The sequence below is a fragment of the Temnothorax nylanderi genome, unplaced genomic scaffold, assembly GCF_030848795.1.
Source record: "Temnothorax nylanderi isolate EJ_2023f unplaced genomic scaffold, tnyl_v1.0 TNYL_tig0125_pilon, whole genome shotgun sequence".
In the NCBI taxonomy this organism is placed as follows: Eukaryota; Metazoa; Arthropoda; class Insecta; order Hymenoptera; family Formicidae; genus Temnothorax; species Temnothorax nylanderi.
This window is the reverse complement of record NW_027249187.1, coordinates 263,930-283,767: the sequence shown is the minus strand read 5'-3', so window position 1 is coordinate 283,767 and position 19,838 is coordinate 263,930. Positions and strand designations below refer to the sequence as shown.

Below are 19,838 nucleotides of genomic sequence, written 5' to 3'. Positions count from 1 at the left end.
ACGCCGCGATGCTCGTTTGGTCGCTAATCTCCTACTTTGATGACAGGAATTCTATTGCCACCTATTAAAAAAACATTTCTTTGGTGCAAGAGTCAATGTGACAATTGCGAAATTTCATTATTATTCTGTATTTCCAAAAGTCCCATAGAAGCATAAAACACACACACGACGAACGAACAAACGACTTCAAAAATATTTTATCTTTTTACTTTTTTTAAAAATATTGTTACAATTCTCTAAAATAAATTCTAAATGCGAAATCAAAAAGATTTAACAGCCATCTTAAATAATTGAATTTTATTCCTAGTACGGTAGAATAATTACCTTTATTGATGACAAATTGAGAAACGTTACTTATGTCTATACTATCTATATCGTCTATCTGCACATGTAAGTATATTGTAAAATACTCTCAAGTTTGAGAACTACGTTTTCAACACAATGCTGCTAGTTTCCGGACCGTATTCAAGTCACGAAGGAGCATTTGTACAGTCTGCTTAGTACGGGGTTGAACAAGCGGATCCGATACGAGTTCATCCGGGTCCATCGCTTCTAGAGCTGCACATTAAAACGCATGGAATGAACATCTGTTGAATGCGTTTTAATACGCGTTTTTTCAATGTCTTTATATTACATACCAAAAATTTGCGCTTCTATGGATGTTAATCTCGAATCGATGTGACATTGAAAATGCTCAATATGCTCCAACAATCGCATTCGGCATTCAGCTGGGTCAATCGGTGCCTCGGGTTCTGGTATAAAAGGCTGCGGAAGCGCGGAGACTTCATTTTTTACGTTGGTTATGCTTGATTCTTGTTGAACGTTGTTAACAGGCGATCCAGAATTGAGATTCTCCACGGGATCACCAATAATAGTTTTCTCAGCTAATAAATCTGCATAAAAATATCACATAATATGTAAAGCTTGTGCAGTTATTTATTTATTTGTGTTAAAAGTTCAGTCCTATATGAAATAAAAAAATGAAAGACTGAATAAATACATTTTTTTTACCTGCACTCTCCGTTTTAATGTCTGACGTAGCACTGTTTTCCTCTTTTATGTCCGAGTTACCACCCGTTAACGCGTCTAAAAGTATATGACTGTCCTTTGAATTCGAGCCTTCCTTCTTGCTGATAATCCTGGATTCATCAGAATGCGTGCTATCTTCTTCCAAAATTTTCATCAATTCCGAATCGGAAGCGATTGATTTTTCATCTTGATCGTCTTTTATAGACAGCTTGATATCTGCCTTCGTCTCGACACGTCGCGGAATCTCCGAATTTGTATCGGTAAAACTCGCCGCTTTAGTTATTTCCATCACTGGTACCGGTTCCATGTCTATCTTTGGTACATCCATTTTCTCCCAATTCTTGGCCCAAAGATATAGTTTCGGGTGATCTTTCTTTCTATATAAATTCAAGCAAATTAGTCGTTATAGTGCAGACATAAAAACTTGTCCAAGAAGGCAGACGTATAACTTTATAACTTACTCTGCCACGTTGATTTTTACGCGCAGACTGTGAAGAAGTTGTTGAATTTGTAAAAGTGCAGCAACCAAGTCATAAGAACGCTTCAACATTGCAGTCCTTTGATTTATCTTATGCTGATTTCGAGTTCGGTTAGACAAGCTGCAAATTAAAAAATCAAGAAATAACATATAAACAGATTACTATATATAAATAATTATAATCACACGCAATCTAAATATAAATGTAAATACATTAATAAATAAATTACCGTGACAATTTTCCTTCCTTAATCCAGTCCTGATCGTGATAATATTTCTTAGACGGCCGTAGTCGATATGGATTTTGACATATATAACAAATGTATTTCTCAGGAACATCCTTTTCCTTTTCAATAAAATTACAATGTCCATGTTGCCAGCAGAGACAGAGATCGCACTGTATCATTAAACCGTCCTCTTCCACAAAACCACATGTGCAATTTATTATTTCTTCTCTCCGAAGTTGTTCTACTTTTACCAGTTCGCCGTTAATCATCATCATCACTCCTTCGGTCTCTGTGATAAGTCATCACATTTATATAAAACACTCATATAAATAATTTATAGTAAAGAGACGCGTGTGGTGAGAAGTATCAAATACGTGTCGTGTTTCTTGCGAGCATATAAAGCAATACAACGAAAATAAAATTGGCAACATGTGAAATCATGAAACAAAATCGATAAAAGATTAAAAAAAAATAAACAATGTACCTTCTGCACCATTATTAATATTTGTTTTGATTGCATCCCCTTTTAAGGGATCAGCTTTTTCAATGCGTGAATCATTTAGTTGACCTAAGAAACAACAGAAATAATAGTAAATATTATACAACGCATTTGACTTTAAAGGATCCCATGTATATATAGCTGCATTAAATTAGAAAAAAAAGCATAGCTAAAACAAAACAATTATGGCTTTCGTATCGTTTTGTAAAGTACGGCAAAACGCTCGCACTTACTATTCTGACTATTTTCGTCGCTCTTTGAGTCAGATTTTCTACGGCTATATCTATACATAAGTGTCGTAGGTCTTTCGACGTCCATAGCACTGTCGTCTTGATCACCAAAATTGTCGGTAAGATCTGACATACCTATCCAAAGGAATATTGAATGCTGTGTATATTATTTTTTTTTTCGTAAATTAATGAAATGTAGAACTTGTCTTAGAACACAAGTCTTTTAAGAAAACATGAAAGGTTCTTACCATGTCGTTTTTTTGCTTTAGCCGGCAAGTCCACGCTATGTTCGGTAAGTTGCTTTTTCTTCTGGTTTTTTACACGCTCACCGTGCGCCATTTCATCCAAAGATTTCGTCCTGTCGGCTCTTGGCGCCTCCAATGTCGCAACTGGTCTTACAGGCAACAGCGTTTTAATGCCACCCTGCGCTTTTTCCTCTTTCACTCTCATGTCAAATAATGTACCAGGGGACAACGCGCAGACGTTTTCTCTTTTCTTTTCAATATCGTCGTCTATCTCCATACTGTGATTAGATATTTGTGACATTGTTTCAAGTTTCGTATCTTCCTTCTGCAAATCATTACACTTTTCTGACTGATCCAATTCCACTTCTTCCGGCATCATCGGACCAGGTATTGACGGAGATGTCGGTTGCATAGTATTAACCGCTGATTGTAATAAAGTAGACGATGATTTCTCAGGAAGAGATTTCTTCTTCGCGGATTTATTTATTTTCTCTAAAAACGTTATTGATTTTTTGGGAATTATATCCTCTATAGATTCCCCAATCGTTCTTGCGTAAGCCAGATCTTCAACTTTGGGAGTAGAGCCCAGAAACTTGGAATATTCAGGATGGTAATGCTTGATATGCATCTGCAGTAAATTTTCCTTTCGAAAATTCTTGTTGCATCCTTCCTTGGGACATTTATAAGCGCTGTCTTCCATTTCCACACGAAGTCCACCACGAAGTCCAATAAAGACGGCTGTTTGAGAAAATATTAAATAAATCGCATTATAAAGTGTTCTAATAGAAATTCATCCATACAATAGAAATAAATCTATTAAATTTATATAGCCAAAAATTGTTTTGTTTTAGATATGCTTTTTTTCTAATTTCTAATAGATTTATTTCTATTGTTATGTAACATTTAAAAAAATCATCACATTTAATCTACTCTATTTAAAAAATAAACAGGATAAAAAAAGATTATAATTTTTAGAAAAGAATATATAAGTCGAGAATATGTAAATCTACATTCCTTCGCTAAGAGTCTATTTCATTTTGTAAAAAATACATATCTACGAGTACTTACAATAGATCATCTCTGGTGAATTAGTGGAATGTAAAAAACATATCGCAAAGATTAAAATGTGATGCAGATTAAAACGTAGTATATCACAGAAATCTTACCACCATCTGTAGTAGATGTAGTAGGCGTCGAGGGGATAACTGGAGTATCGATACTGCTCGTCATTGTAGGAAGTAATGTAGTCTCAGGTGTGGACGTTTTCGTTTTAGGCAATAAAGTTTTGATCTTCTTTGGTGCCTCCGGTGTAACTTCCTGCTTCACGCGATGAGCATGGTTTCGCTTCCTGCGATGTATACAGAAGTCGAATTTTTCAGGGTCGAAATCATACTGCCCCTGATTCTCCATAAATACTCTGATGTCATTTCTTGATCTGAACTTCTTCCCGGTCTGCTTACTTTTAAGAAAAATGTGATTATACATAAATTGTATTATTTAACATAATTATTGCTGATAAAATATATCTTTCATCTTACTGTATGAACAAGACGTCCCATTTTCCAGCAGATGAGCCAGCTTTCCTTTGCGTAAAGTGTTTTTCCCAACCGAGAGGCAATCTCTTGTCTGGTACTATTATAGATCGGCGTGGTCCTGGAATAAATTTTCATGTTACGTTAAAATATTATTGACATGTATACGAGATGCAAAAATATTTTTTAATAAAATTGCACTAACCATCATTACCATCTACAATATAAGATTCTGTTCCTCGTGGCTCTCCATCAACCCATTCGGGACCGACGTTTTCCTCAGGATCCGTTTCGATCTTGGGTACTTCCTTCTTGCTTTTCTTCGAATACGATTTGATTTTCAAGGAACTGGTTTCGAAACCTTTCAACAAATCTGTCCCTGGATCGTAACAAGGACCATATAGGGTACCATCCATCTCGATCTTGCTCTCCGCAGAGCCTTCACCACTTTCCTTGACGACAGTTTCCTCCTTCTTTGGTGCTTTCTCAGTATCGTGTTTTGTGCGTTTCCTTGAGTGAATGTTAAACAACTCCATAACTGTGTGCCTCCGTTTCTTATCCCTTCTTTCTTGTTTGCTGCCGATATATCCATCCACTTCGTTTAATTGCTGTTTATGTAAAATAAAAAATCAATTTACAAATGACGTAAACATAATATAAATCTTATGGAACGTACGTTTGAGAATCTCAATTAAAAAATTTCATCTGCAGTACAGCTTGTTCCAAGTTTTTGCCACAGAATTACTTTTTACATTCTCATGGCTAGGCTGAGGTAATAATTGAGAAATAACACAAGGTGATACTAAATCCAATGTGATTATCCACCACTTGGCTCCACCAACTCAGATGAGATTTCTTTAGGTAACTTAAGAAACAACAACATAACCTCAATCTGGGAATCCTGTACCTTGGTCGGATTAGCGGCGATCTTGGTCATTTTCGACGACTTGACGATCTTCGCGTATCCATCGTCGAACAGCACGTTGTACCTGTCTGCGAAGAAGATTTACTTAGAACTACCTCCGCGCGCCATCGGGCCAGAAAAAAACGTTACATCTACAGGCTTGTCTCTGACGAGCCAAACGTCAAATCTAAGGGAACGCAGTCTAGCCTCTTCCGCCTGCGGCTAGGGGTTAGGTTAGGTCGCTTACCATTCGACAGGACCGCGCTCACTTTGGCTGGATATTTTTTGCCGTCCGCCCACGTAGCGAGTATCCGCTCTCCCACGGAGAACTCCCTCATCTTCGCCTCCCTGCAGGTGCGAAATCCTGGCATTACACACGCGAACGGAGAGCTCGTGAGAGCGTGGGGTTCAACGAAACGGGGAAAACTACGAGTGAGGGTTGGGGTGGGGGAGAGGAAGGAAAAAATAGAGTCTCGCGCCGTTGGGGTTTCTCATTTCCCCCTTCCCTCTCCTCGAAAATAACATCAGATCCTAGATCGTCAAAGTACAATTGTTTTGGAGACCCATCTGGAGCCGAAGGACGGATCCAGCAATGTTTTGGTGCAAAAGAAAAATTGTTGCAAATTATATTTTTATTTTTATTGTATTATATATTTTTGCTTGCGCAGCATAAAGGAATCAGAGTCGATGTATATAGTGAAAAGTGTGAACATTTGTGTGTTTCGTTGCTCAAGAATATTTGGAGAACGGGCCGATGATTCGCCATCACGCCATGCCCTTGCAAAGATGATCAGTATGGGGGTTTTAAATTATAGTTCTCATACTTAACTCTTTGTTAATTGCAGCACATAAACAAGTATGTAAAATAATGAAATTACTACTGTTACTATCAGGTACTAGAACTACCTAATCGTTAACACAATTTTCACTTACGGAGATGGCGGGGTCCAAGCTTGTTCGCTTTAAGGAAAGACAAAATACAATGGCTTAAGATTCAAGTTCTTTAGGTTCTTTGAGAAAAATGTAGAAGTGAATTAAATAATTTTGTTGATGCGCGTTACAATTCCGACGATTGAATCAGAATACAAACTTACTTTTGTGGGGATTGCAATACGCGAAGCCTGGAGCTATCCATCGGTATCCATTCGTCAAATCTCGAACTCCACTTGTCGAAGTGTATCAAAACTTCCCTTTCGTCCCAATCTGTTTCTACCACTTTTGCAGAATACCTACAGAATACCGCATAAATATTAATCAATGTATATTTATTTTATCCCAGCTTTTAATAACGTAATTTTTAAACGCGCAATTCACATCTCGTCTACGTAAGGCACTTTTTGTATCGCACAATAACTTCTCACAGTTTTCAGAGGAAAACTGAGATATCTTTTTATTGAAATTTTACTCGACGATATACTTGCCACTTCTCGTTAAAGTCTTTCGCTTCCAATTTGGCACCGGGGAAAAATTTCAAACCACCACGATTCAAAACCTTCGGTTTCAATTCTTCCGATTTGTCGAATTCCTTGTCGCCGGGTAATTTTAATTCTTCCTTTAGGTCTTTGGAATCAGTCTTCATTGCCGTTTCTGGTTCGACGATACCAAGTTGCATCGCTACTGTATTCACTTTATTGTCGACCGAATTCTCGGTCGATTTGTCCTTCACGGATACCTTGCACTCTTCTTTCGGATTTGTCGCTTTATATTCATTATCCGTTACTTCCGTGCTGTCAGGGAGATTTAGGGAGTCTGCCGACGACTCGGGTCTAGAATAACAAGTCTCGCCGCAACTGTCGGATTTAGGTGTTCTCGCCTCGGATAACAACGGTGAGGCAGAATGTTCCAAATTTAGTATTTCCGAATTGATCAAGTCCAAGTCTTCTTGAGCGTAGGATGTAGAAGACTTCACGGACATAATTACAGGATCTGTGTGAAAGGGCAGAAAAACATAACGATAAATTGTTCACCAATCTTGATAAGAATATATAATTATGTACATATAAAATTCAGGTACAATTTTTATCCATGCTTCATATCGCAGGAAAAATGAACTGAAATAAAATTAAGTCCGATAAATTTATTTTAAGAAATCGTATTCTTCTTAAGAAAAAGAAACGTTTTTATTGTTATAAAATTGGCTAGATCCAGGTATAAAGATAAACTGATGGGAACGCATATAGGATATCCCAAAATATCGAACGTTTCATCTTTGTAATATAGGTAGATTCTTTATCTCACAACTTAAAAAATTGAATTAAATTTGTCTTTCCTCTCTCCTGAAAATTGTGGATTTTTGAGTTGTGACAGTACTCTAAGGATGTGATATGGATACAATCGGATTTACGATATGTTACAGTGAAGGCGTAAACATTCAATAATTACATAACTACTAGTACAAATTAAGAAATATAAAACGTCGTCTACAATGGCAGCAAGAGTATACAGTAAGACATAAGCAGTAAGTTATTGACTAATGGAATTTTTGCAATTTTTGCAATTCAAGAATAATCGACTATGGTTGGTCAATAGCTTACTGCTTACGTCTTACTGTATACTCCTGCTGCCATTGTAGACGACGCTTAAGTGCTGGTCTACAACCTTGCTTTAAAGGGTATTTAAGCTCTAAGCCGTAAGAAATTGACCAATCACAGCGGAATGTGAGGAGAATACTCGACTGTGATTGGTCAATTTCTTACGGCTTAGAGCTTAAATACCCTTTAAAGCAAGGTTGTAGACCAGCACTAAAGAATGAAAATGTCAACATATTTATTGATACTATGCACTTACCAGCAAATGTATACGTTTCATAAAACACTTTAGTAAAAGTATACCGATTGATACAAATTGTTTGCAAATTGCATACATCATTAACAAATAGTTGATTAATTAAGCCGAATACAATTCGATACTTTTTTATTTAACTGAAATAAAGAGAGGAACAAAAGTACATAGGCTATAACATGATCTTTAATTTTTCAAGTGTACAAAATATGACCAAGTTCTTAGTTAGTAAAAGCTTAGCTATTCTTAGCAAAGTATGGTTTATTGCATCATTTATTGCAACACACACTAGAATTGCCACTCTGAATTATACATGCCATTTGCGTATACTCTTGCTTTTAAAGTAAGTCCATACATTTGTCAGTAAAAGTATAAACTGTTTTGATTTCTCGTACTTTTAACGACAAAGTTAACATACGTATAAGCCTCCTAGGGAGCGTATTACTGACACGATTATTGATGTCATGCCTTCACTGTAAAAATAATGGCTCGTCGCGCTTGCGAGTAGGTACCGGCTTGGCGAGTTACCGCCGGCGAACGTTCGAACGTCGCGGATCACTCGATCCTAGATCCTATTCTCTGCCGTGCGTTCGTCAACGCCGGCGGGCGACGGTGACGTGACACACCGTCGTGAAACACCGGCGTGCCGTCGCGCGAGGAAAAAAAGCGGGCTCGTAGAACTACCGGCATAACGCCGGCGCGACGTGACACGTTCTCTCGGCGAGCTCTCGAAGCTGGCGCTCCTATACTCCCCGAACACGCGCGACGAGGAGAGGATCAGGCGGAGAGACGGGAGGGGGGGCACCGCGGGAGGAGGACACGCGGTAGAGCGGAGCAAGGGCGGGAGGGGGAGAGGAGAGGAGCGTGCGCGCTCGCGCGCACGCGAGAGGGACAGAGACGGAGACGGAGATGCGCGAGACGCAACTACGTTGCGTTTTCACGCCCGACGTGCACTTCGCTCTCGCGGCACCAGGCGGACGGACGTGTCGTCCACTCGTCCCCCCCCCCCCTCCCGTTCGGCCGCTGGCCGCACACATAACACGTACCGGGATGCTCGTCATAGTCCGCGAACACCGTGGGCACGCTGCCCCTCTTGAGCAGGAGCTTGTGACCGCCCCGCGCGGTCTCGTAGTCGGCGCGTTTGAAATGCCTATGGCAGACGACCTGGCCTGGCGTCGGCTTGAAACTCTCCTCGAAGCCGCCGCTGGCCAACCACCTGTCCCTCAGCGCGGCGTCCTTGGGGAACTTGTGCAGCGGCAGTCCTTTGGCGCGCGCCTCCCGCACGTCCGCCTTGCAGCTACGCACGCAGCATTTGCGCGCCATTCCCATCGCCCCCGCCGCCGCCACCGCCGCCGCGGTTACGGCGGACGATACCCTCCCCTCGGCACGCGAGCGCGGTATACGCCGCCGCTTCATCTACACCCCGCCGGCGCTACATAGCTATAGCGTTGGCACTCCGCGGTACGTTCCGTCGCGCGGAGACCGGGGAACGTTGCGCGTTTCCGCGTGCGAACGCTCGTGGAACACGGCACACACGCACACACGCACACACGCACTCACCACGTTCCGCGTGGATCGTGGATCACGACCTTACCGCCTCGCGCGGGATGCGCGAGTCTCTCTCTCTCTCTCTCTCTCTCTCTCTCTCTCTCTTTCCCTTGTCTCTCTCGTCGCGCGCTCCGCTCGGTGTTGCGCCTGTGAACACTTTGTGGATGTGGAACACCCGCGAAGACCGACCAATCGTTTCGGCTACACGCGCGACACTGATCAACCGATCGATACGGCAGCATCGTAGCAGCCGGAATCTCCGATGTCGCCGTAGTCGCCGCGACGAGATCCAGGGGCGCTCGCGTCGCGTTACCGGCAGCACGCGCCCGCGCGAGTCGAATCGCGGCGTAAAGGCTCTGCGCACAATATTGAGCACATGTTAGGAATAATAGTAAATATTGAATATTAGGATATATAAACATATAGGAATATTCTTGTGTTTATATCTTATATTTTATTCTTTTCTATTTGTGTGTAAAGGCCTCCGCACAATGAAAAATATAAGGACCAAGGAATAGATATTAGCGATTAGGCTCGCGATTAGGACTAAAGAATCAAGAATAAAGTTAGATGCACGATGAAAAATATAAGCAACGGAAACAGGGAATAACACAGGCAATAGATTGTTAACCTATCGGAAGCCGCGTATTAATGCTACATCAGCTTTATTCCTGATTTCTTATTTCTAATCGCTAATATCTATTCCTTGTTCCTTATATTTTTCATTGTGCGGGGACCTTTACGTTTAATTATTATTTCTAATTCCGATTCCTAATATTTAATATTTATTCTTATTCCTAACATGTGCTCTATTGTGTGCAGCGCTTAACTCTTTACAGTAAAAAGTAATAAAAGTCGGAGAACAAAGAACTGGACGTGTAAAAATAACAAAAGTCGGAGAACAAAAATAAGGAATAAGGGAATGTCGCATCTCACTTCAGTACACGTACATTAAAGTGAGATGCAACATGCCTTATTCCTTATTCCTTATTTTTCTCATTGTGTCTGAGCCCTAAATCGAAAAGCAAATACTTAACGGCACGTTAAATACCCTCATAAAAAAATAATAATAAAATACGGAGAGCATCTTTTTCCGCAGTTACATTATAGATGATAATCTCGTTGATGATCTCCGAGGGATCGCATGTCCATCTGTTCCTCGGCAAGTGAAGAGGAAAACGATTAATGCGAATTATTACTACATAAGGCTTTCAAAGGGCTCGTTTAAATATGGTAAAGTTTATTTAATAACATCACAGATACAATAATTATGTACATAAGAAAGCGTCAGCATTTTTTCGGGGCTGTACACTTCCGTCTCTATCTCACTTGTCAACACTGTAAGCACTGAAGTACTAAGTTTCGGAAAAAAAGGTGCTGCATGAGGGCGGATATTTGACGACTTCGGCAAGGATAATTCCGCTTCCGAGTTACGAAATCGTATAGTCTAAAAATCATCCGGTTCCGTCCGGGACGCGCTCCTCATCCTCGAAACCGAGAAATTTGGCTAGTCGCCTTCCGAACGGGCGATTTTTTTTTTTTTTTTTTTTTTTAACGACCATTTCCGTCTCCGAAGTATTATAGATTGTCCTCGGACGAAGACAATTTGTCGAATACGTAAAGTTTCAGTTGAGCATCGTGCCTCTGCGGTGGCGCGGCAGAGTCGGGCTTCGCCACTTGCGAGGCACATGGAGGATCTATGGTACGGGGTAACAAGGTGCGGTTGAGCTCGGCCATCGAGGCAGTTGGGTCCTTCAGGGGTAGGGTAACTTCTCTTAAAGAGTCCGTGGGTGAGGGGGGAAGCACCACTTTCTCGGGAGCATTTTGAATAAATATCACCCTGGAACAGACAGACATGATCGAGACCTGAGTACTTGTACGCAAACGTAGAGAACCCCAAGTATAGCTTACCTATTAAATGCTCGCCACTTTCTGCATAATGTAATATACGCTTTGCATTGAATATACATAAAAACTAATCCGCCAGTAGAACCGATCACGACGACTATCAATTTGGTCCAGAAGGACCAGTCGACGAATCCGCGACGGGCCTCCTCCACGGATCGTTCAACGAGTACGTATAACGACCATGCCACGCAGAGCGCGGCGACGGCGTGAAAAGCGACTGCGCACCATAATTTTCGCACTTCCAGCGCGGACATCTCGAGCTTCTCCCACTGCAAAGACGTTACATGTCATTTATATTTGGCTGGTAATTGTAGTACGACAGAATCGTGGCAATTTTCATTCGCGGGAGAAATTTTCCTATGGTGGAACAAGTTCGCCTACCTCGCAGAATGGTTTTGTCTTGGCGTGCATGATAAATGTGAACTTGCACAATTCGCAGGCGCGCGTGTCTGAAGCTTTTATCCATTGTTGAAGGCAAGCCTGATGCACGTAGCGCAGACTGCCGCTGCAATAGCAAGGCGCTAACAAAGGGGCGCCTTCTTCACCCTCGCAATGGCAGATCCTATTTACAAAACGCATAAGATTTCCTCGTAATGAAATAAAGATTGTAGACGTAACTATAAATGACTATAATAACTATGGGAGCTTTCTAACAAGCGACACAAGTCGACTCAAATGTCGTTTTGTCTTTGTTACTCATTGCCAAAAAAGAAAGATAGAACGACGTTTACGTCGCTTGCTGGAAAGCTCCGTACAAATGGTATAGATGTACAATATACGATTACGATACATACATGACGTTACTATGGTCCATTTACCTGCAAATATCATGGTTGGTCGAAGATAACGTGCTTACGGACGAGTGGCAATCATCTGGTATAATAGTAACTACTGTACCATAAGTAAAATTCTGAAATAAATATACTTCTGAGTCATGGCAGGAAGAGGTCATTATCAAAGTACCCTCTTATCTTTCTATACAATTTATGTCTACACACAAGTACTTTCCAGATGATACGTTATCGTGATAAATTAATAATTATCAAGGTGACATAAAATTATAATATCCAAGAATAAAATAATTCATTTTAAAACACTGCGTTTCATATATTTGCTCTCATAATATTGCTTCTATAATTTAATTGATTTAATTCTTTATCTTTGAAACACAACATACAGGATGTCCTGTACTAACTCTTTCAAACTGCAGATTCTTTAGTCCGTATTTCGAATTCCTTAACGAAAATATCAGGGTAGATTATTTGTTAATCAATTTGTTATCAAAATTATACCTCTCTGCATCCGAGTCTCAAGTTAGAACTTTATCAAAGCCCACTTAAAATTAACTGAAGAACATGATTTTGTTTTATTGTCCTTTTAAGAAAAACTTTTACCTCCAGTTGCATAAAGTAATTCAGAACTGTGATTAAAATTAATATTTCTATAAGGGAAAACTCAACACAAAGACTCTGCAGTTTGCAGAAAGTGAGTACATAGTGGTAAAAGACGTTCTATATTCTCATTCTGATGACGACTTAAAGGAATCAAAGTATTGCGTGTTAACTCCAAACTAGAAAAGATCACCTGGGGTATCCATTCTGACAGAGCTTCTCCACCAGCGGGACTCGTATTATTGGAAGGACCAATTGACAATGGTGGTTGCCAATCAGGTGGATTAACATTAATCTGATGAACCGGCATTACTCTCCAACCCTCGCCAAATATATAATCACTGACAATAAAATTTGATTAAATGTATCTTGGATACATGGTTATTAAGTTTTTTTTTTTTTTGGTAGTGTCCTGACGCCAATATTATATGTTCACTCGTATCTTTCAAGCATTATTCAGCCTTTAACATTAAAATGTGTACAGCCTGGAATCAGACATACAAGTGTTACATTTGTAAACAGATCTATAATTAGCGTGTATGAAGTCATTTTGCATATGCTATACAAAAGTATTATATATATATATATATATATGCATATGTATATACATATTGCTGAAACATCCAAGTGCAACCTCTTTGCATAATTATGTAATAACTATAATCTGCTTGCAGGAGCAACTTTTGCACACACACACACACATATATATATATATAATATATATACACACACATGTTTACGTATTTATTTTGCCAGTATGTCTGCCAACATATTCGAGCTATTAACGTCCACTCAACGACTGAATAATTAACTTCGGATTAAAACAATCTATTTGGCAAACTCCGGACGGTATTTCGACAAACTAAAGGACAAATCCACAATCACGAACGTGTCAACAATACATCCAATGACATTTTCGCGTAAGGTTAAATACGGCAGACAATAGATTTTTTTTCCTCTCTCTCTCTCTCTCTCTCTCTCTTTCTTTCTCTCGAGGGAAACCGATGGAAATCGGGCGTTATTGGAAAAACAAGTCGCTTCGCGAACGAGATCGAAGGAGAGCGACGAGTATAAACTGGCATGCGTGTCGCGCTGCGTCGCAAATCGCGTAAAAGTCCTCTCTCGTGTTTCGCGCAAGCCGAGCGAAGGCGAAAACGCTTCGTTTAATATCTCGAGACTCGCGCGAGACGCGAGACGGTGATTTTTCCGCGAACACCGCGGAAAGAAGAGGCGAAGGAAAACAAAGCCGCACACCGATATACGTACGCATACATACACGCTCCTGCTCGCCGTGTCGGGCCGCGCCGTGTTATGTTGTCCTCGGTCTCTCGCGTCTTCCGCCAGCCAAGTGACGAAGAGAGGGATCCGCCGCCGGGCCGGCGAAAATTATTCGCGGACGAATTTAATATTACTCGCGAGACGGGGGGGATAAGGTGGGGGGGGGGGGAGAGGCGGCGGAAAACGGGCACGGGAGCAGAGATTTTGACACTTCGCCCTGAGTCAATGACACGGACACGGACACGGGAGAGGACTCGTTGTTCGTTGTCTCTCCCTCGATTCCGCGTGTGCGCCCGCGCGCGCGCGCGCGCGCGCGCGTGCGTTCGGAGTCGAAGCAGACGAAGCGGAGCGGAGCGGAGTCTGCCACTGTCTAATCGCGGTTGCTCTCGGCGTGCACGTAACACCGTCGCGGGCGCGTAGACGCGCTGACACTCGCCGCGGTAGCTCGCGAGACGACGACCAAACCGTGCGCCGTCGCCGTCCTCATCGCAGCGCGCGCGCGCGTGCGAGACCCTTCCCTCCCGCGCCAAAGACGGGCTGCGCTCTGCGCTGCGCTTTACCCCCCAGTTTTACTACTTTTATTCCACTACTCCGATCGGTGGTCCGTCTGGTCCGTCTGCTACGCCGACATGACGTGTATGACGTAGGCGGTAGACGCGGCCTTGGACGCGGCCCGGCCAATGGGGGCCGCGTGAGCGCTGCCGGGTAGCGTCTCGCCAATAATAGCGCGGGATTTCGAATCCGCGCTCGCCGATCATCGCTGGGTGTCCTTTTATCGCCCGATAAGCACGCGGGGTTTCCAAGTTTCCGATGTTCCGATTACTCGTCCGCCCGATCGCGATAAAGTCTCGCTGTAGATACCGTTTATCTCGAGTTAAGGAATCTATTTGGGAAATTTTCGCATGTTTGCTGTTTATAGTGCGTGGGCGGGGGCAATCGGTAGTCGCGATCGAGGCGGGACTCGGAAGGGAATTGATCGAAAACATAGTAATGATTTTTTCTTTTTACAGAGGATAAAATTTTATTCACCAAATTCGTTTAATGTCTAAAGATTTACAGATAATCTAGAATAAAAAAATTTTTCCGTTTCTCTCGACCTCTACCGTCATCGAGCAAAGATCATAGCGCTTCAAAATAAAGTAACAGCTAATAAATTGCGCCCATGGCCGCTCTCAGGTTTCTCTCTGGTATATATGATACACAATGTATATACTTATATATATATATATATATATTTATATATATAAATTTTTTAAAATTTACATCTAATAAATCTGATTTTAATGTCAGATTGTTTCAAGTACATGTCTTCATATGATAGCGTCGCGTCATTTTTTTTTCTGCGCGGTTACAGAACTCGTACTAAACAAATATATATATATATATATATATATATATATATATATGTATCTGTATCTCTTACGATAGATTTTGTCAAACACTTTGTTTATTATTTACAATTAGTATGAACGTCGGAAACATCTTATCCTCTTCTTATTGTGCCATTTTTACTTAAAAATTATTCGATGCTGGACTGTAGAAAATATCTTGAGAATTTTTATCGTTAATTGAGAAGCAAAAACACATTTATTTAGAATGAAGATTGCATTGATTAAGATTAAAAGAAACATTATCAAGAGTGATGATCTATCTAGTCTAACTATGTTAAAACTACGGCAAACGGTGCATTTGGAGGTCGATTATTACACTTCGGTGCATTTTCTGTTGGACAAAATCATATAGTAGCATGGATACTTAACAGTAATAACATATAAATAACTAAGAAACTGAAATAACTTTTACCTGTACAAACGTTATCTACAATTGTAGCTGTTCGGACGTTAATAGGTGTTTTGTTAACAAAAACTAAGAATTTTTCAATACACATTCCCACTGCAAACGGATGCATATATGTAATGGGTAAATCGTATGAAAGAAATTAAAATTGATCGAGACGAATCTTGTAATTTTACTTACCTGAAATTCCTACAGCAGTTCCAAAGAAAAATAATGCTGCACTTCTCATCATTGTCTATATATTTTTATTCTTCTTCGTTGAAAATGTCGAAGAAATCTCTACACCTCTTTATAATAGACTTTACCTGTGAACAGGATTACCTTGTTGTGTGTTTACGTAGATAATGACAAGTAATCGTTTTCCTATGAGAGCTAACAGATACCTCAAAGTCACATGCTACAACTAACGTAAACAGTCAAGTAAATACATTGACATACAATATGATCACTTCTGTGTAAATAATATATATATATATATATATATATATATATAATATATTATATATAAATTATTTACATATATATATATATATATATAGGTATACGCAGTGCGTATTACGCATACACTCACACGTATATCAAACTCATAGATAATTAAAAAACATGATATCAAATTAATTGTTTTAATATGATTTGGCTTTAATATAGATATGGCTTGAAACATATAAATTTATATCATGTGTTATTTTCAAAATATATTATATCAGTGTAAATTTCAATATTTGATGAAACTGTAATTGAAAAGATATTTTTTATTTCTTTGTCTCTGTATATGTAGATATGAAGACATAAATGTTTAATGGATGTCAATAGAAAAGTTTATTATAAATTTATTATACATGTACATCTCGAATGTTTCAGCTGCCATATCATTTTGCTAATTGTAAGTCCATGAAAAATCATTTCAATAAAAAAAAACCCGATCAGATTGTATAGCAACAAATTAATTTTTTACCTATGTAATTGTTTTATAATTGTTATTCTGAAAATCAAAATTTGTTGAAATTGATCGATCGAATAACATATTTTTTAAATTAGAGGCCTTTTTAAATACTACAAATTTAGTATCTTATATCCAGAAGCAAAATAAGTTTAACAATAAGATATAAATTAATAGAACATGTATTGGATCTGTTTTTTTTAAATTAGAAAAATATTACAACACACCTTTCTATGACAAAGAAATAATTGAAGCGAACTTATAATACTTCTAAACTTATGTACAAATGGAATCACAAAATGGAATTACAAAACGAAATACTAGAAAAATAATAGAAGAGATATAGAAACTGTCAATAATAATGAAAGATATAAACGAGGTTTTATGCTATAGCTATTTTACAGATCGGGTATTTTTTTTAACGAACAAAGAAATAACTGAAGCAGATTTACAATAATTTTGAACTTATGTATAAATAAAACCACAAAATAAAATACTACAAAAAGATATGGACTTGTGACATTTGTTAACAGCAGTTAAATATATAAACGAGTACAAGATTTTAACGTTATAGCTGTTTTACAAGTCGGACATTTTTTAGATATACGTATGAATGACTCCAGGCATTCTGTGCAAAACAGATGTCCGCAACGAGTAGTAGTGGGCTTTAAATTGGAAGTTAGCGACTCGAGGCATATCGGACACGTTAGAGGTATTGGTTGCCTATCATCCGATTCGACTATGCAATATGGTTTATCGTCTTCTTTACTAGTGTCATCGACGGTCAAAACTTCGTTCGAGCTTGTGGCACGAGACATTCTTCTCTTCTTTCTAGGATTTTTCCTAAAAAGATATTCTAAGCTGTAGAATAAATTGTCTATCTATTATCCATTATAAGATATAAACACACAAGGTATATACGAACGTTTGAGCATCCGGTGTGTTCCCCAAAACTATAGGTGACAAGGGTCTCCTACACCGACGAGCTGAGCTATCGGTTACACTAGAAGCTACGTCTCCGGTATTTCTTTGACGTGATCTTGATGTCCTGGCTGATCCTGATGGTGATTCTTTAGTTAAATCGATAATGTCTATTAGGGTAGGCGAAATATCCACGACTGAATCATTCATGATTGAATCATCGGTAACGTCCTCATATACACGTACGCGTATCATCTAAAATTTTAATAATATACATAAATTAAGATACCATCATAAATTTGTTTCCTTTAGTGGTCATTATAAAAAAACATGTAAATTTAATTAGATTTATTATTATTACCCAGGTAGCACATATTAGTTTCATATACGTTTTTTGAACGTATACATAGTTTCATAACCGTAAAGAACCATTAAGAAACGTTTGAACAAAAATGTTTTTGAAACCATGATTTAAGAAACGTACTTTTTACGTTTCTACAGTTAACAAAAATACCTATTTGTTAAATTGTTCCTTTCAAAATTATAATTTGCTTTATCTATATACACTGGGCAACAAAATTATAATAGCTTTAATAGCCTTTTTTGAAACATTTAAATTTATATTGCACTAATTATTATTGCACAAAATAAATCATTTGATCCATGCACATATATCCACTTATTTACTTAATTTGTCATCGGACAAATCTGAGCTTAGAAAACTTCCAACAGTTGCAAAATAAACGTTCTGCTGAACGTGGCCATTGAAAGAACATTTATATGTGTGTTCCGTTTTGAAGAACTTCCTGAACTGGTGCACATCAGTAATGCAATTAAGTTAGAGTGAGACAAGTATATTTTGTTTCACTTTAACTTATTGCACGAATGTGCACCAGTTCAGGAATTTCTTCGAAAAAGAATAGACGTCATAGATGGTATATGCATAAATAAAGCTTCTAGAACATTCTCACGCGTGTCTCAAAGACGTCAGAAACGCGTTCAAAAGATGTGAAAAGTAGGAATTTTAAATGTCTTTATCATTAACAAAACGTTTCTATAATAGTTTTTTAAACGTTATTTTATCGGAAAAGAAAACGTTCCATCGAACGTTTTTCGAATGGACATTTCTACTCATGAGAAACGTTTCTAGAAATCGGTTATAAAACGTTTCGGAAAAACGCTTATAAAACATTTCTGAAACGTGTATGTGCTACCTGGGTATAATAAAGGCTGCGGTCCATTTGACGCTACAAATGCTTCGAAGCGTTCTTCTTCTCCTTCTTTCTTCATTGAAAGAAAGGAGAAAAGGAATGCTTCGAAGCATTTGTAGCGTCAAGTGGACCGCAGCCAAAGACAGATTGGCAGAAGCTATTTTACGTAAAATTAGGGTTATTTTACAATACGTCGCGGACGATGGCAACTGCTGGTTGAAAAGTGTCATTTCCGGTTGCGCTTTCCAGTTGCGGTTGTCAAAAGAGAGTTGGCGAACTTTTAACTTTTTGGCAATCGGCAACCGAAAATAGCACAATTCTCAAGCAGCAACTGCCATCCTTCGCGACTGGCGAGCGCCGTATTGTTAGCGTTAGCGACGTATTGTAGAAACTTTCACATGGTAACGAAAACGTGTGCAGGTACAGGTTAAGTGGTAGATATAATGATGCAATTACATTACGCGTTCCTACAATTCTCCCAATTCTCGCGACGATTTAACGAAAAACGCATTAGCTCGTTATTAGCAGGTGTCGCATGTGAGGTATATACCTGGTTTGCGAGAATTGTTTCGGACTATTTCAGAGTTTCCGATCGTCTCCTTGTGCTCTTCTTCTTCCTTGAGCTCCTCGTTGAAATGGGAAATGGTAATCGACCCTACAGGGTTCGATACGACCAATTAACGTCTCCTCGTGCTCATTAAAACAATATTTTTCAAATATTCACGATCAGCTGTTTCTCGCAATCGAGTAGCAGAGCCAGCCAGCCAGCAGAGCCGCCAGCAGAGTAGTATCGAATGATTTGGCCTTTGACTATTGACTGCCAACCGTGTGTGCTGCTAGTAGCAGTAGAATGATTGGTTCTTATGGTTCTTACCTTTGGCTTCAACCAATGAGAGCGGTCTAGTGAATTCTGAAATTG

The 19,838-nt window shown here is 39.4% G+C and overlaps 3 protein-coding genes across 13 annotated transcripts; all 3 read right to left on the bottom strand.

Annotated features, from left to right (window-relative positions):
* Window positions 1-191: 191 nt before the first annotated feature.
* Mbd-r2 (PHD finger protein MBD-R2) lies at window positions 192-14,617 on the bottom strand. Of its 7 annotated transcripts, none has more exons than XM_071713517.1 (18): window positions 14,049-14,617; window positions 6,566-7,070; window positions 6,239-6,373; window positions 6,078-6,104; window positions 5,392-5,492; window positions 5,127-5,233; window positions 4,446-4,848; window positions 4,247-4,361; window positions 3,875-4,167; window positions 3,777-3,788; window positions 2,712-3,446; window positions 2,467-2,598; window positions 2,219-2,302; window positions 1,738-2,023; window positions 1,491-1,628; window positions 1,012-1,406; window positions 639-893; window positions 192-558 (listed from the first exon to the last, which is right to left on the bottom strand). In XM_071713517.1, the coding sequence occupies exons 2-18, from the start codon at window positions 7,057-7,059 to the stop codon at window positions 434-436; spliced, it is 3,837 nt and encodes a 1,278-aa protein (XP_071569618.1). In that variant the 5' UTR covers window positions 7,060-7,070; window positions 14,049-14,617; the 3' UTR covers window positions 192-433. The 7 variants fall into 7 exon arrangements, with proteins under 7 accessions (XP_071569618.1, XP_071569612.1, XP_071569614.1 ...); XM_071713511.1 differs by lacking the exon at window positions 14,049-14,617 and adding an exon at window positions 8,972-9,685; XM_071713513.1 differs by lacking the exon at window positions 14,049-14,617 and adding an exon at window positions 8,972-9,685 and having other exon boundaries at window positions 5,148-5,233.
* LOC139776674 (E3 ubiquitin-protein ligase MARCHF8) lies at window positions 10,694-14,179 on the bottom strand. Of its 5 annotated transcripts, XM_071713526.1 has the most exons (7): window positions 14,039-14,179; window positions 13,505-13,634; window positions 12,966-13,257; window positions 12,200-12,291; window positions 11,763-11,943; window positions 11,385-11,650; window positions 10,694-11,313 (listed from the first exon to the last, which is right to left on the bottom strand). In XM_071713526.1, exons 3-7 carry the CDS (start codon window positions 13,080-13,082, stop codon window positions 11,052-11,054), a joined length of 918 nt encoding a protein of 305 aa, XP_071569627.1. In that variant the 5' UTR covers window positions 13,083-13,257; window positions 13,505-13,634; window positions 14,039-14,179; the 3' UTR covers window positions 10,694-11,051. The 5 variants fall into 5 exon arrangements, with proteins under 5 accessions (XP_071569627.1, XP_071569626.1, XP_071569628.1 ...); XM_071713525.1 differs by lacking the exon at window positions 13,505-13,634; XM_071713527.1 differs by lacking the exon at window positions 13,505-13,634 and having other exon boundaries at window positions 12,200-12,272.
* Window positions 14,618-16,075: 1,458 nt separating the features above from the next.
* On the bottom strand, window positions 16,076-19,719 carry LOC139776678 (LON peptidase N-terminal domain and RING finger protein 3-like). Its single transcript, XM_071713533.1, has 3 exons — window positions 19,470-19,719; window positions 17,713-17,963; window positions 16,076-17,630 (listed from the first exon to the last, which is right to left on the bottom strand). Exons 2-3 carry the CDS (start codon window positions 17,961-17,963, stop codon window positions 17,324-17,326), a joined length of 558 nt encoding a protein of 185 aa, XP_071569634.1. The 5' UTR covers window positions 19,470-19,719; the 3' UTR covers window positions 16,076-17,323.
* Between the last annotated feature and the right edge of the window lie 119 nt (window positions 19,720-19,838).